Source organism: Rhinoderma darwinii, chromosome 10 (genome assembly GCF_050947455.1).
Source record: "Rhinoderma darwinii isolate aRhiDar2 chromosome 10, aRhiDar2.hap1, whole genome shotgun sequence".
In the NCBI taxonomy this organism is placed as follows: domain Eukaryota; kingdom Metazoa; phylum Chordata; class Amphibia; order Anura; family Rhinodermatidae; genus Rhinoderma; species Rhinoderma darwinii.
Window position 1 is genome coordinate 15,020,821 of NC_134696.1, and position 14,641 is coordinate 15,035,461.

General features: G+C 39.4%; 1 protein-coding gene across 1 annotated transcript; it reads left to right on the forward strand.

Annotated features, from left to right (window-relative positions):
- The first annotated feature begins 7,286 nt into the window (after positions 1–7,286).
- On the forward strand, positions 7,287–11,996 carry LOC142662494 (nicotinamide N-methyltransferase-like). The gene is made up of 3 exons (XM_075840702.1): positions 7,287–7,452; positions 11,026–11,233; positions 11,573–11,996. Exons 1-3 carry the CDS (start codon positions 7,299–7,301, stop codon positions 11,994–11,996), a joined length of 786 nt encoding a protein of 261 aa, XP_075696817.1. The 5' UTR covers positions 7,287–7,298.
- The last annotated feature ends 2,645 nt before the right edge of the window (positions 11,997–14,641 follow it).

Genomic DNA, 14,641 nt, shown 5'->3' on the forward strand with positions numbered 1-14,641 from the left:
ATCATCTGCACCCAGACAACACGGAGGACCCAGTCACACTACTTATAACCAAACTACACAGAGCGGGGTACAGGATATCATAGAGGATTGCATTGATTAACCACAGAACTGGTTACCATTTGATTTTTACTTTTTTGTTGCAGTTTTACTATTTCTTGCTGCACCAATCTTTTTCTTATTTGATTTAAAGGATTATTGCAAAGTTTTATAACAATGTTACATCTATTACGATTATAGATTATATTAGGAATGTATAGTTCTTTCTGATTTGTGTTCCTTTAAATTGTGGTCACGTCAGTGTAGTTCAAAAATCAATTCTTATTTGGGCTTTTCACTCTGAATTATGCTCCTTGTTGCATGGGTCACTTGATTCATGTTACAAAAAAACAAAAAAAAACAATGAAGAGTTATGACATTTACTTTTATAGTGTGGTGCAACCTGGTGTTTAAAGTGTATAGCAATGAGGAGGCCGACCTAATAATCTGAGTGCTGGTGGACAAGTATGGTCAGTCACCCTCCCAACAGCCAGGTCTCAGCCTATAGAAAAAGCTTCCTGCCCAGCTTGTCAGGTAAGGAGCAGAGACTCTACAGTAGTATGAGAACATAACTTATTCTGAGCTTGTTAGGACTGTAAGTTCTGCATCCTGACAGCAGATATGAACCCTGCACATTTCAACTCAGTCTTCATGCCTTTATTTTATTATGTTTTCTATGGTTTCTAAGGGAGTGCATACTAAGGATGTCACACCAGGGGTGTAGCTAAGGACTCATGTGCCCCGATACAAAAATTCTTCTTGGGCCTCCCAAATTCTCTTCATGGATGACGGTCCTCCTAAGTGACCCAACGATGCAGCAATAGCAGCAAGGGGCATTGCTAAAGTCTTAAAACGTCAAGGGCAATACCTTCAATACAAACACTCCATTAGCTAAAGACGTCAGGACCAGTGAGGCGCCTGGAATACTGAGAGTAGTTATACTGTTACTATCGTAACAGGGGCCCATATAGTTTATGACATAGTCCCCAGTTACTATAGTATGTAAATAGGTGTGGTGCGGGGGGCCGTGGGCAATTGCGACCCCTATAGCTACGCCACTGTTACACTGTCACACACTATATGTCTTCACTACTCTGCATCCCATGTTACCTCACTGCAGTGAAAGTAAGAAAAGACTATATTGTCAGCGGTCAGAGGGGGAAGAAAGCTGAATCTGCTCAAACCCTGTCCCCAGCAGCACAGAATAGCAGCAGCACCAAGAGGGACACAGGGAAGCAAAAAAATAAAAAGATGAGAAAGGTATTTTGTTTTTTTATGCTGGAAACAATACAAATTACTTTATAACAGCCATTAACAGAATTTCTGTACTTTTGGTATGAAAATGATTAATGGTATTACCCCTTTACTTCAGAGTTAAAGAGGTTCCTAATATGATATATTAAGATGGGTTTTATAAAATTGACAACCCCTTTAAACCACTATTTCATGGTTGATCATACACTTTTTTTGAGAATCTATTACAAACTGACAAGTCGGCAAGTTTCTTGTTGTTTTGGTTTGTCTCATTGTTACTTTAACCCCTTAAGGACACAGCCTGTTTTTTCAAATCTGACATGTGTCACTTTATGTTGTAATAACTCCGGAATGCTTTCACCTAGCCAAGCGATTCCGAGATTGTTTTCTCGTGACTTGATATTAGTGAAAAAATTTGGTCGATAAATTCAGTATTTATTTGTGAGAAACACCATAATTTAGAGAAAATTTGTGAAAATTAGCATTTTTCTAAATTTTAATGTATCTGCTTGTAAGACAGATAGTAATACCACACAAAATAGTTACTAATTAACATTCCCCATATGTGTACTTTATGTTTGCATCGTTTTTTGAATGTCCTTTTATTTTTCTATGACATCACAAGGCTTAGAAACTTTAGCAGCAATTTCTCACATTTTCAAGAAAATGTCAAAATCTATTTTTACAAGGACCAGCTCAGTCTGAGGTGGCTTTGAGGGCCTTATATATTAGAAAGTCCCCATAAGTCACCCCATTTTAAAAAATGCACCCCTCAAAGTATTCAAAACAGCATTCAGAAATTATTTTAACCCTTTAGGCGTTTCACAGGAAATAAAGCAAAATAGAGATGAAATGTAAAAATGTAATTTTTTTTTACGAAATTCATTTGTAATACATTTTTTTCTGTAACAACAAAGGTTTTACCAGAGAAACGCAACTCAATACTTATTGCCCAGATTCTGCCGTTTTTAGAAATATCCCACATGTGGCCCTAGAGCGCTACTGGACTGAAGCACTGGCCTCAGAAGCAAAGGAGCACCTAGTGGATTTTGGGGCCTGCTTTTTTTGAGATTATATTTTAGGCACCATGTCGGGTTTGAAGCGGTCTTGTGCTGCCAAAACAGTGGAAACTTCCCAAAAGTGACCCCATTTTGGAAACTACACCCCTCAAGGAATTTTTCTAGGGGTATAGTTAGCATTTTGAGCCCACAGGTTTTTTGCTAAATTTATTGGAACTGGTCTGTGAATATGAAAATCTACTTTTTTTCTGAAATAACATACAATGTTTTAGTTTTTACAAGGACTAAAGGAGAAAAAGCACCCCAACATTTGTAAAGCAATGTCTCCCGATTACCGCAATACCCCATATGTGGCAATAAACTGCTGTTTGGACCCAGGGCATTGCTCAGAAGGGAACGAGCGCCATTTGGATTTTGGAATGCAAATTTTGCTGGAATGGTTTTCAGTGCCATGTCATGTTTGCAAAGTCCTGAAGGGACCATAACAGTGGAAACTCCCAAAAAGTGACCCCATTTTGGAAACTACACCCCTCAAGGAATTTTTCTAGGGGTATAGTTAGCATTTTGAGCCCACAGGTTTTTTGCTAAATTTATTGGAACTGGTCTGTGAATATGAAAAACTACTTTTTTTCTGAAATAACATACAATGTTTTAGTTTTTACAAGGACTAAAGGAGAAAAGGCACCCCAACATTTGTAAAGCAACTTCTCCCGATTACGGCAATACCCCATATGTGGTAATAAACTGCTGTTTGGACCCACGGCAGGGCTCAGAAGGGAACGAGCGCCATTTGGAGCGCAGATTTTGCTGGAATGGTTTTTGAGAGCCATGTCGCATTTGCAGAGGTCCTGAGGTACCAGAATAGGGGTAGCCCCCAAAGGTTTTGGAAACTACACCCCCTAAACTATTTATCTAAGGATGTAGTGATAAAAGTTTTTAAAGCGGAAAATAATTGGGGTTAGGTGTAAAAAAAAGATGGAAATGTGCCATTCTGGTACAGCATATATAAATGGCATGTATTCTCACAATTTATTCCTTTACTCTGTTACTCCTATGTTTAGAAATATGCTGCGTTTCTGGGGGATCAAACAATAGAGGAGCGCCAATTTTTACTGGTAAAAAGGGCTTGTCCCTAACAGTGAATTTTTGCCTGTAGTTACTGCATGACCATATAATGCCAACAAAGCTGTTGACCATCAAACATAGTCCTGGTTTGATATATAGTAAGTTAGCAAGCAAGGAAAAATTGTCCTGTAGTGAAGGGGGCAATCTATCTAAAAATTGGAGGAAAAAAATAGATACAACCGTGTTGAAACTAAAGCGTGTTCACAGGATGAAAGAACAGTTGCAGGGAAATATATTCATCATCTTTTTTCAAAGGGACTGGTTGTACAACGCCTCTTTAGCACCATCAATCACTATATGAGAGACGGATGTGCCAAGTGACGTTGGCACACCATAACAGGTCCCTGCCTGGCAAGGTAGGAACTGAAATATGCGCAAAACATCCTGTCACCTGCAGAATATTTAAGGGGCAGTGTCCAACTCCGTATATATGGATAGTAAAGGACCACCAGTCCCCAAAGTATTGTCAGCTTTACTAGAAGTTTTGTCGGTTTTAAGAGGTCAGTGAAGAAACAGAATAGAACTATCTAGAGTCCATACTGTATTGATCATGAACAGCTTGATATCCTCCAAAAAAAAAATGCAAGATGCCCATATCACCAGTTATGAGAATAAATATAACCGCTGAATTTGGCAGAATATGGTCATAATAACAGGCAAAGACAAGCAAAAATATAAAAACCTCAGGTTTTTCAAAAGATATTATAATTATTCACTTCTCAAGGTATTCATCTAGTGGTGTAATAAGAATTTTTAAAGCACAAGGGGTTGTCAGAAATGTATGAGGTTGTAGAGAGTAACAATTGTTATTTTTTTCAGATGTGTCAGTTAGTTACATTTTTTTGCAGTTGGTAACAATAGAGAAACAAATGTCTGTTCTGCTTTTTTCTGTAGTACAGAAATATTCTGTATGTTTTATTCATCTAGGGGTGTAATGAGAATTTTTAGTTTTGTTTGGTTAGTTTGTGTTCAAGTTTGTAATGGGGCAATAAAGCAAGTGGCATAAGGATACATTTATCAAATTAAAAGGGGCAAAAGTGGCAGTGAATAAATGTGAAAGATGGAAATAAAATTAACAAAATTAATAATCTAAAGAGGAGTGGAAGGTTTTAAAGCAATCTATTATACAAAGGCCAGGTTTGGAGGGGCATTTTTCGCATTGATAGCGAGAATCTTTTCGGATTCCTCGCTTGTAGCACACACGAAATTTTTTTTGTGGCCGTAACTTTTTTTCTGTGGGAGGCACCTCTGAAGGAAAATGTTGCCCTCGAACTATTCTTGAGGCTTCACTGGCTGATGTTGAAGGTTCTCCTTCCTCCTCACTGCCTTCAAAAATAAATTTTCGGATAATGTTTTCCTGGTATTCCAGGTATTTTTCGCCATGGCCGGCAGATCTGTACAAAATGTACGAGTTGTACATCGCTACCTGGACAAGATGCATGACAATTTTTTTGTACCAGGTCCTGGATTTCCTCATCGCATCATAGGGCTTAATCATTTGGTCAGCGAGATCGACCCCCCCCCCATATATTTATTATACGCCTGTATACAAATAGGCTTTGGGGTCTCATCAGATCTGCCTCGCACAGGGACGAGAGTGCTGGAGTCATTATGTATACTTGTGAGCATATGGACATATTTCTTGTCCCTATATTTTAAGAATAGCACCCCATCACTGCACATTGCCCTGCTTTCGCCAATTTGTAGTCTTTGGCCTAGGAGTGTCTTTGAGAGGCCTCTCTGATTTTTCCGTACTGTTCCACTGGCTACGTTTTTTTTTACAATCAGGCATTTAAGTAGTGAAACGCTGGTGTAAAAATTGTCAAGGTACAAGTGGTAGCCGTGGTCTAGCAGGGGGTGCAAGAGATCCCAAACAATTTTACCACTTGTACCTAGGACAGGAGGGCAGTCTGGGGGCTGAATCTTTGTGTCTTTGCCCTCATAAAACCTGAATGTATATGTGTAGCCAGTTGCAGACTCACATAATTTGTAAATTTTGATGTCGTATCTGGCTCTTTTATTAGGGAGGTACTGCTTGAATTTTAGCCGGCCCTTAAAATGAACGAGGGATTCATCAATTGCGATCACTTTTCCAGGGGTGTATATTTCACTGAATTTGTTAGTAAAATGTGTGATCACAGGCCGGATTTTATAAAGGCGGTCAAAATTGGGGTCACTTGGGGGTGGGCACTCCAGGTTATCGTTATAGTGCAGAAATTTTATTATTGCATCAAACCTTCCCCTGGACATAGTATTGCGGTACATGGGAGTATGGTGTAACACGTCTTTTGACCAATATGATCTCACAGAGGTTTTTTTTGTGATGCCCATATTTAACAGCAACCCCCAGAATTAATACATTTCCACTACATTAGCAGGATGCCACCTGTTTGGCTTGGCAAAAAATGACTGCGGATTAGCAGCAATAAATTGCTCCGCATATAAATTAGTTTGCATAACAATAAGATTTACAAACTCATTTGAAAAAAAGAGTTTGAAAAAACTTAGATCATCAAGACCCGCTGTGTCTACATGAATCCCTGAAGTAGCGTTAAATTCTAGAACTTGGGGGGTATAATTAACGGGGGGAACCCAGAAATGTTCGCTATTATCAGGGTAGACTTGATGGCGGCCCACTTCGTGACTCTGAGGAATTTCCATATCATCGCTGGAAGATGAAAGAATAAATTCAGATCCGTCACTAGCGGATTCAGTATCAGAGCACAGCATTTCGTATGCCTCTTCCGCTGTATATGATCGCTTTGCCATACTGCCCTTTATATATATTTTTACACGTACAAAACTGATACAGCAAAGAGTGTTTGTATCTCTCTATAGTAAAATTAATCTGTTACAATAAACTGTATTGTAACAGTGAACTATATAATTTGAAACAATTTTTTTTTTTCACTTTTTTTATATATTTTTTTATTTTTATTTTTTTGTTATTTTTATTTTTTTAGAAAACCTCCCTAACTATTCCTAGCCAACTATCCCTATCTACCTATACAATTATATCAGACTAACCCCTAATAATCTAAACCTGTATGTGATCCCTAAATTCACTATACGTAAAATTTCTATCTCTCTCTCTCTGTCTCTCTCTCTCTGTCTCTCCCTCTCTCTCTCTCTTTCTCTCTCTCTCCTATCTCTCCTCTCTATTCTATCCCTGTCTCTCTCTCTCTCTATTATTATAATTATTATTTTTTTTTTAAAAAAAGAAGCTCCCACAAGTAGAAGCACAAGAAGGGAGCAGGGAGCAGGTAAACAGCAGCAGTGGAGGGGTTAATGTGGGGTTAAATTTGCTGGATCGACAGGTGAATTCACACTGTCGCTGGGCACGTCTGATCTCTTCACTTCTCACTCTCGGACTGAAGAGATCAGACGCTGACAGACACTGACAGCCCAGTTGCTGTTGTCATGCGATGTAATTGGTCAGTCACAGAAGACTGACCAATTACAGCGAACGTCGTCAGGGGACCGCTATTATTGGTCCCCTGCCGTGTTACTGTGTCGATCAACTGTCATAAACAGTTGTCGGCACATTTCTGTCACCTTGTCTTTTGACAGGGTGACAGAAATTAGCCAGGACGCACCGGTACGTCCATGTGCTTTAAAGCACTTCAATGCAGGACGTACTGGTGCGTCCTGGTGCGCTAAGGGGTTAACAATAAAATACATTTGTTTATTTCTCTATGTGAATTTATTACAACACAAGTTCCCATGACCGGCTCATGAATATAATAAGTCATCATGTGATAAGTTATTCTTAGTAACACACTTTGTAAATTGAATCCTGGTAATTATATAAAGATCTTGTGCCCCGGTCTAGAGGTGGTCACCCCGTCTGTGATACAGGAGTAGATGATGGATTCCAGTCCCCATAAGCTCTATCATGTACATGACTTTGATTCCAGACAACATCTGGAGCATTACTATTCAGATAAACCTGGCATGGTCTTTAGAGATGACACCTTGAAATTTATCATTGAAAATCTTAGAGAAGTTTTCACAGTGGGTATGTATCCTGATTTATTACTCCTAAGATGCATTGACGTGTATATTATTTTATGTTTAATTGATTTGAAAAATTTTAACAACTGCATAGAAATTAGGCACATTATTTTTTTTGGGGTATGTGTGGGGTCAGAGGAGGCGACCACATTGCCCCAGTCATTTGGAAAATGCCAAGTCTCAGTTTTTAGTAAAATCCTTGTTTTTAAGGGTATGTTCACACGGGCTATTTACGTCCGTTTTTCAGGCCGTAAACGTCCCAAAAAATGGCTGAAATATCGGAAGCAGAACGCCTGCCCAGTGCTTTCAATGGGAAATACAGCGTTCTGTTCCGACGGGGGTTTTTTTTATGCGCCCGTTTTTTAAAAATGGCAAGTAAGAAGACGCCCGCGAAAAAGAAGTGCAGGTCACTTTTTGAGCCGTTTTTGGAGCCTTTTTTCATTGACTATAAAAAATAGCTCCAAAAACGGGCAGAAAAAAAAGGTGCGAAAAAGTTGCTGAAAATCAGGAGCTGTTTTCCCTTGAAAACAGCTCCATATTTTTAGATGTTTTTAGTAAGTGTGTGCACATAGCCTAACTATGTATTCTCCAAAACCGTGAAAAATGATGAAGGGCAACTAAATTACCATTACTTAACCCCTTTAGAAATTACCTTTTTTTCGGCTTTCAAAACCAAGCTAAATATTTTTTTTTTTTTCATTGCCGTATTTTAAGAGGCATAACTTTTTTCGGGCGACGTAGCTGTATGATGGATTGTGTCTTTGCGGGAAGAGTTGGAGTTTTTATTGCCACCATTTTGATGTACATACATTTAGTTTGTTTATCATCGTACATTTATTAGGATAAGGGGGGATTCACACGAACGTGATTTGGCAGCGTGTAGGCCGCGTGGTTTTCGCGCGGCACGCAATGCCCTATAGAAGTCTATGGGGCAGTACACACAGTCCGTGTATTTTGCGCAGCATTTGTTCGCTGCGCAAAATACGCGACAGGTTCAATAACTCTGCGTATTTCACGCATCATGCACCCATTGAAGTCAATGGGTGCGTGAAAACCAGGCAGGTCGCACGGAAGCACTTCCGTGCGAACAGACTGAAACAGGATGAATGGACCACATGCTTTTCTGTTTCCAAGCATCCAAACGGAGTGTCTTTGCGAGGAGCGAACCCCGACAACCGAAGCTAACTACACCGGGTTCGGCCAAACTTGTTTTGGCCGAACCCGGCAAAAAAATTTCCGGTCCGCGACGTCGGGAGACATTCACTGTGCATGGTGCTGAAAGAGTTAAACTGTTTCAGCACCATGGACAGTGACTTGCGATCCCAAAATACATGAACCTGTAAAAAAACCCGAAGTTCTAACTTACCGATTACTCCTGTCTCCTTCCTGCAGTCCGACCTCCCGGGATGACACTTCAGTTCAAGTGACAGCTCCAGCCAATCACAGGCCAAGCACAGGCTGCAGCCAATCACAGGCTGCAGCGGTCACTTGGACTGCCGCGTCATCCAGGGAGGTGGGGCCCGATGTCAAGAGAGGCGCGTCACCAAGGACGCGTCACCAAGGCAACGGCCGGGAAGTTCACGGTAAGTAGGAACTTTATCTTTTTTTTTTACTGGTTTTTCGCTGTTGTGTTCGGCATTCACTGTCGAGGGTGCTGAAAGATTTAGCTCTTTCAGCACCTTGGACAGTGACGGGCGTTGACAAGCCTCATCTCTATGATGCCGGCTGCGCGAAAATCACGCAGCCGCGCATCAGACACACATGACACACTCAGCTGTCAAATGTTTTTTTGCGCTCGCAAAACGCTGCGTTGTTTGCGCGCGCAAAAACGCAACGTTCGTGTGAATCTGCCCTAAAATCGAGAAAAAAAAACTTAATTTCTTGTGTTTTTTTTATGGTGTTTAGAACATGGTATAAATATCATATTAACTCTAATTTAGGGGTTATTACAAGTGCGGCTGTGCCAAATTGATATATATTTTTTTCAAAGTTTAAGATAAAAGCAAGTTTTATTAAAAAATATAATTGTTGTGTAGCCCCTTTTTTATTTTTCCATCAACATAGCTGTATGATGGATTATTTATTCCCAGTAGAGTTTTAGTTTTTATTGCACCTTTTTGGGGTGCTTATTATTTATTGAATAACTTTTATACATTTTTTGGGGGGGAAAGGGAGATGGGTTAAAAAGGCAAATATGTCACAGTTTTTTTTTATTTTATGCAACGTGCAATATAATTAATATGTTTAAACAAATGTGGTGGTGCCTGGTATAATGCTTTGGAATAATTAGGGACATCAATGAGATTAAAGACTGGGATTAGAAGTTTCTCTGACCTCGGTCATTACAGCAGGAGCCCGGCAGTCAACCACCTCTGGGCTCCGGCTGCTGATCACATAGGCACAGATCCCCTACCTGCGCGATGACCATGATGTACCTGTATGTCATGGTGCCTTTACTTAAGGCACTCCATGATGTAAAAGTGTGTCATGGTGGCTTAGGAAGTTAAATCTGCTGTTATCTGACAATTTGCGCTACTGTCATTTTCTGACTTCTTCCAACTATGTTATTGCTGTTCCATAAAATATTTCCATACTTGGAAACTAAATGTACCAACAATCATTTTTTTCTAAGGTTCCACTAATGGCAGAAATAATAGCATTTTTCCATCACTCTCATGTTTAGAGGTTGTATGTCATAAGATTCTAGTTCTACGTGTCAGTTATATATTTATATATTTATAATTTGGGTGCCATGTCCCCTATGTTTTTTTGTTGTTCTATATGATTCTGCACAGGGTCAGGTCCAGTCACGTCACAGGAACTCAAGTACTAAAAGGGGCAAAATGTCATCATAGGGTAGATCCAGAGCAAAATAGCACTGAAGGAACCAAAATGAAGCTCATAAATCCTTAAAACAAAGACTTTATTTTCTCAAAAACTGTTTCAAGACAATAATGTCTACTCCTAGGATTTCTGAGACTGCATAATAAGTTTAATTGAAGATCTGAACCTATATATTCCTTTGGGACACCTTATTAGGATTTCTGTGTTACTAGTGTGTTGTCTTAGAATATGCTATCCAGTCAGGTGGGTCTACCATCCTTTTGTTTGTATGGACTCTATTACACAGGAGCGCACCATGTTTGCTTACTTCTATTTCCAGGTGAGCAGCTACACCCCTGGTTATTGAGGACACATAGGGTAAACTATATATTATCCCATCAGATGAGCACCTCACCTTAATATTCAATTGAAGACTTTTGGATGGTTCTACTTACTGACCCACGAGCCTTCCTTCTCCTTTCTAGACCTCTAACTAAATAAATATAACTTTATTGAGACTGCTCATAATGTACTAGTGAGAAGTATGAGATAAATATTACCAAATATCACCAAATTTATCCCTATAAAACATTTAAAGATTAGTTTACCTGTTTTTTTTTATTTTTGGGTATTGGAAATCCAATATTTACATGGTTTGCTAGAAGTGATACAGACATATGTCCTTGTTTATTCAAATAATCTGTGAGCGTTTAACGTATTGGATGATTCAGTATTCAGATTTTTTTTACTACAGGTCATATTAATGGAGACATCTTGGTTGACCTCAGTCCTGGTTCCTTCATTCATCATCTATATTCAGCCTGTGAGTTTTTCAAAAACATTATAGTGCTGAAGGCCAATAACAGATGCATCATGGAGCTGAAAAGATGGGTGGACGAACGTACGGGGGCATTTTATTGGGGCCACACATCAGCACTTCTTCAAGAGACAGAAGGAAACAGGTGACGTTTTTGTCCAAATATCAAGAGGAAACCACTGTCATTGTGATTGTTGCTCCTGATACAACAAAGGAGGTTCAAAGAACTGTGTGCTCTGTTACTACCTAGGTCAAACTTAAAAATTCTATTACACACAGTTAAATATTCTTATCTGTAGGGGGCAGTATCATATAAATGAATGCTTGAAAACCATAGTATAAGCCTGACACTTAGTGCATCAGCATTGGAATATTTCAAGTGTTACCTCTAGTATTGCAAGTCAATAGTCCAGTGCTAACTCCTGAGCCACCATGTTGATGTTGACTGTGGGACAATAACTTTACTAGTCTTTTTATTTTCCAGTGATCAGTTTGAGGAAAAAGAAGGAAAAGTGAGATCAGCCATTCAACATGTTGTGAAATACGACCTGGAGAAAGAGAATATGACAGACCCGCTGGTCTTACCACCAGCCGATTGTGTCATCAGTGCTTGGCTTCTGGATGTTATCAGCAAAGATCAAGATGATTACATCAGATATCTGAGGAAGTTCTCTAGGTTGCTGAATCCTGGAGGACACCTCATATTAATTGGGGTTTTCGATGCAACTTTTATTACAGTCGGGAAAGACAAGTTCCATGTTTTCACATATGATGAAGATTTTGTCAGGAAAGCTCTAGTTGGAGAAGGTTTTATCATTGATTACTGTAATGTCAAGGAGAGAACGGCTTTGAGTGACCTTACGGACTATAAGGCTTTCATATCTATTGCAGCTCACAAGGAGAAGTAGGTTGAAACTCACAATGTCTGCATGTCATTACTTCATATGTTAAGCTTAAAAAAAGATCTAACAATCAAAAAGACGCGTCCGTGCCGTATAGAATAGTAAGAAAATAATTGTTCAGATTTTATTCCATTTAAAAAAAAGTTTTATTATTATAAACATACATTGACATATATGAAAAACACTAATGTAAAAAATCCCCCTCCCTCTCTCTTGTGCCTCATGACTCATATTCTCCCTTCAACAATGACAAAGATAGCTGAGAGAAATGTTGTCAATCAAATCACATAATTCATAGGGTCCTATATACAGTGAAGCAAATAAGTATTTGATCCCTTGCTGATTTTGTAAGTTTGCCCACTGTCAAAGTCATTTACAGTCTAGAATTTTTAGGCTAGGTTAATTTTACCAGTGAGAGACAGATTATGTAAAAAAAAAACAGAAAATCACATAGTCAAAATTATATATATTTATTTGCATTGTGCACAGAGAAATAAGTATTTGATCCCCTGCCAACCATTAAGAGTTCAGCCTCCTCCAGACCAGTTATATGCTCCAAATCAACTTGGTGCCTGCATTAAAGACAGCTGTCATAAATGGTCACCTGTATAAAAGACTCCTGTCCACAGACTCAATTAATCAGTCTGACTCTAACCTCTACAACATGGGCAAGACCAAAGAGCTTTCTAAGGATGTCAGGGACAAGATCATAGACCTGCACAAGGCCGGAATGGGCTACAAAACCATAAGTAAGACGCTGGGTGAGAAGGAGACAACTGATGCTGCAATAGTAAGAAAATGGAAGACATACAAAATTACTGTCAATCGACATCGATCTGGGGCTCCATGCAAAATCTCACCTCGTGGGGTATCCTTGATCCTGAGGAAGGTGAGAGCTCAGCCAAAAACTACACGGGGGGAACTTGTTAATGATCTCAAGGCAGCTGGGACCACAGTCACCAAGAAAACCATTGGTAACACATTACGCCGTAATGGATTAAAATCCTGCAGTGCCCGCAAGGTCCCCCTGCTCATGAAGGCACATGTACAGGCCCATCTGAAGTTTGCAAATGCACATCTGGATGATTCTGAGAGTGATTGGGAGAAGGTGCTGTGGTCAGATGAGACTAAAATTGAGCTCTTTAGCATTAACTCACCTCGCCGTGTTGGGAGGAAGAGAAATGCTTATTATGACCCAAAGCACACCGTCCCCACTGTCAAGCATGGAGGTGGAAACATTATGTTTTGGGGGTGTTTCTCTACTAAGGGCACAGGACTACTTCACCGCATCAATGGGAGAATGGATGGAGCCATGTACAATCAAATTCTGAGTGACAACCTCCTTCCCTCCACCAGGACATTAAAAATGGCTCATGGCTGGGTCTTCCAGCACGACAATGACCCGAAACATACAGCCAAGGCAACAAAGGAGTGGCTCAAAAAGAAGCACATTAAGGTCATGGAGAGGCCTAGCCAGTCTCCAGACCTTAATCCCATCGAAAACTTATGGAGGGAGCTGAAGATCCGAGTTGCCAAGCGACAGCCTCGAAATCTTAATGATTTACAGATGATCTGCTAAGAGGAGTGGTCCAAAATTCCATCTAACATGTGTGCAAACCACATCATCAACTACAAAAACTGTCTGACTGTTGTGCTTGCCAACAAGGGTTTTGCCACCAAGTATTAAGTCTTGTTTGCCAAAGGGATCAAATACTTATTTCTCTGTGCACAATGAAAATAAATATATATAATTTTGACTATGTGATTTTCTGTTTTTTTTTTTTAAATATATTCTATCTCTCACTGGTAAAATTAACCTAGCCTAAAAATTCCAGACTGTTCATGTCTTTGACAGTGGGCAAACTTACAAAATCAGCAAGGGATCAAATACTTATTTCCTTCACTGTATATGTAGAAGTTCCATTAAATGATGCCTAACTTCTTCCGAGTTCATCTTCGCTGTATAAGGCCCCGATCGCTTAAAAAAAAAATGATTCCCTATTGTTATCTCTTCCTCCGTTTTCTCTAAGTACATGAGTTTCCTGAGTGACTCCCGCAGCAGGCCCAGATTCGGTGGTTGTGTGTAGATCCATTATTTTAATACAGTACTTTCTGCCGTCAGCCACACTATATAAACTATGACCTGAGATAATACTGATGCTGGAGTTACTGAGGAAACCTCATGAAAGAGATAAAGCCTTGGGTTCTCTTTTATTCTACTAGCTGTAATCTAATATAAAAGAGATGCTATCTTCTTCCCAAAACCTGTAATAAAGATTAGCACATACTAGACCGCATTTCGGACAATCTCTCTTATACCCTGTGATATATTTTTCTAAAGGTAAATCTAAAGCATAGTATGCTCTGTGTATAAGATGAAACACGACCTCTCTCTATATTCTGAGACTACCATCTTCTTTATCCTAAAATATTCTGTAATAAATTTAGAAGATATTTCCTCCAATGACAGCTCTGGATCCAGATCCTCCCTCCATTGTTTATTCTGATGGGAGGATATTTCATGTATTTTCAGACTGCTGTAAGAAATGGCAAAATTATAGAAAGAGGCAGTTGTGGAGCGATAGATAAAAATTATTAAAGCTGATGGATAAAAAAAATTCTTATTCAAAGCCAAGTTATTGAGATATTGT